The sequence below is a fragment of the Orcinus orca genome, chromosome 15, assembly GCF_937001465.1.
Source record: "Orcinus orca chromosome 15, mOrcOrc1.1, whole genome shotgun sequence".
Lineage (NCBI taxonomy): Eukaryota > Metazoa > Chordata > Mammalia > Artiodactyla > Delphinidae > Orcinus > Orcinus orca.
In genome coordinates, this window is record NC_064573.1 from 62,251,258 (window position 1) to 62,252,803 (window position 1,546).

The following is a 1,546-nucleotide window of genomic DNA, read 5'->3' on the forward strand; positions in this document are numbered from 1 at the left end:
GATTCTGTGTGGCAGTCTGGGACAGGCAAATTCAGCTACAGCAACTTAATGGCACCTTTGGCTTACAAAGGCCCTGTAGTTTATACACTGAGTACTTGTCCTAGTACTTTGGAAAGGCCACCCCAGTGATAGGCTAGCTAGATATCTATAGAAGAACAACTTCTTCCTCAGCCCAGAGTTCTCATATGTGTATTGCTGCATGTGCTTTGTATCTTGTCCTTCTTTTTAGTAAATATTTTGTCTCTCTAGCTATAGAAGTTGTACCTACAGCAAGGCTGTGCACAAGGAACTGAGCTATTACAACACAAGTCAGTGAGATTCTCCTCGTGTGCTTTAGGGAAGGAAAGGACAGTTGGAGCATTAGTATTGTTGGTATGTCACGTTACTCTGTCCCTTGACAGTATTTCCCCATGGCTCCTAAAATCAGGGACCAATAATTCTACTGGTACCTGTTGCAGAAGGTCATCTTTTTGAATGCCTCCCTGAGCTCTGGGCTCCGGAAAGCATATATGAAGGGGTCAATGACGGCGTTACACATGATCAACACACCGTTCACCTGGAAGAGGGACATGTAGCAGGCACAGTAGGGGTCAGCTGGGCAGAATGTCATCAAGAGGACATGAAGGACAAAGGGCGCCCAACAGAAAATGAAGACCCCGAGCAGAACAGTCAGTGTGACAGCCCCTCTCATGTTGGCTCTGGGAAGCGTGGAGGTCCTCCTGGCGTGGGAGCGGGCCAGCAGGAACATGTGCAGGTAGAGGCACAGGATGAAGGCCAGCATCAGCGGGAACAACGCTGTGAAGGCGATCACCGTGGGGACATGATGGGAAAAGGTCACGATGGTGATGCCGCTGCCCATGCAGCACGTCCAGATGACCATCAGGACGACAAGGGCACGGCGTGGGGTCACGATGCGGTGGTACCTCAGAGCGTGGAAGATTGTGATGTAGCGGTCAGCGGCGATCACAGACAGGCTGCAAATTGAGCCAAGGAGGGAGAGGATGAACAGGGAGTCCACCACGTCGTCTGCTGTGGTTTCAAAACTGCCTTGAGGCTCGAGGTAACCCATGTTTCTGAACATGATCAGGATGTTTTCCAAGATCTTGTACAGGCTGCCCAGCATATCGGAAATAGCCAAGCTGCAGATGAAAAAGTACATGGGCGACTGAAGATTCTTATTCTTGATCACAGTCAGAAGGACCATCAGATTCTCCAAAACCCCAACAATGGATATTGTGAAAAATATCTCTTCTGGCAAAACCACAGGAGGACAGTCTGAATTATTTCTTGCTGTACTGTTGATGCTTTCATACAGGTTGATAATGTGTTTCATCTCTCCTGCACGTGGTTAAGACAGGGATGTTACTGTGACTTGACAGAAAATTTGATTGATTCTTCAGAATCTTTTCTTCTCTGTAGTTCTTGCTGAAGACCTGAGGTGAAAACCACACAGTCACCTAAAAAAGTGTATGTAGGAATATCAGTTGTAAAATAGATCACAAAATAAAAACAAGCCATGTTAGCTTTGAGGAAGCTCTATTGCCTC

The 1,546-nt window shown here is 47.2% G+C and overlaps 1 protein-coding gene across 1 annotated transcript; it reads right to left on the bottom strand.

Moving 5' to 3' along the window:
• Window positions 1–439: 439 nt before the first annotated feature.
• Window positions 440–1,333, bottom strand: MC2R (melanocortin 2 receptor). The gene has a single exon (XM_033439516.2). The coding sequence runs from the start codon at window positions 1,331–1,333 to the stop codon at window positions 440–442; it is 894 nt and encodes a 297-aa protein (XP_033295407.1).
• Between the last annotated feature and the right edge of the window lie 213 nt (window positions 1,334–1,546).

Coding starts and splice junctions, on each gene's coding strand:
- MC2R (XM_033439516.2), bottom strand. CDS start 1,333: ATGAAACACATTATCAACCTGTATGAAAGCATCAACAGTACAGCAAGA.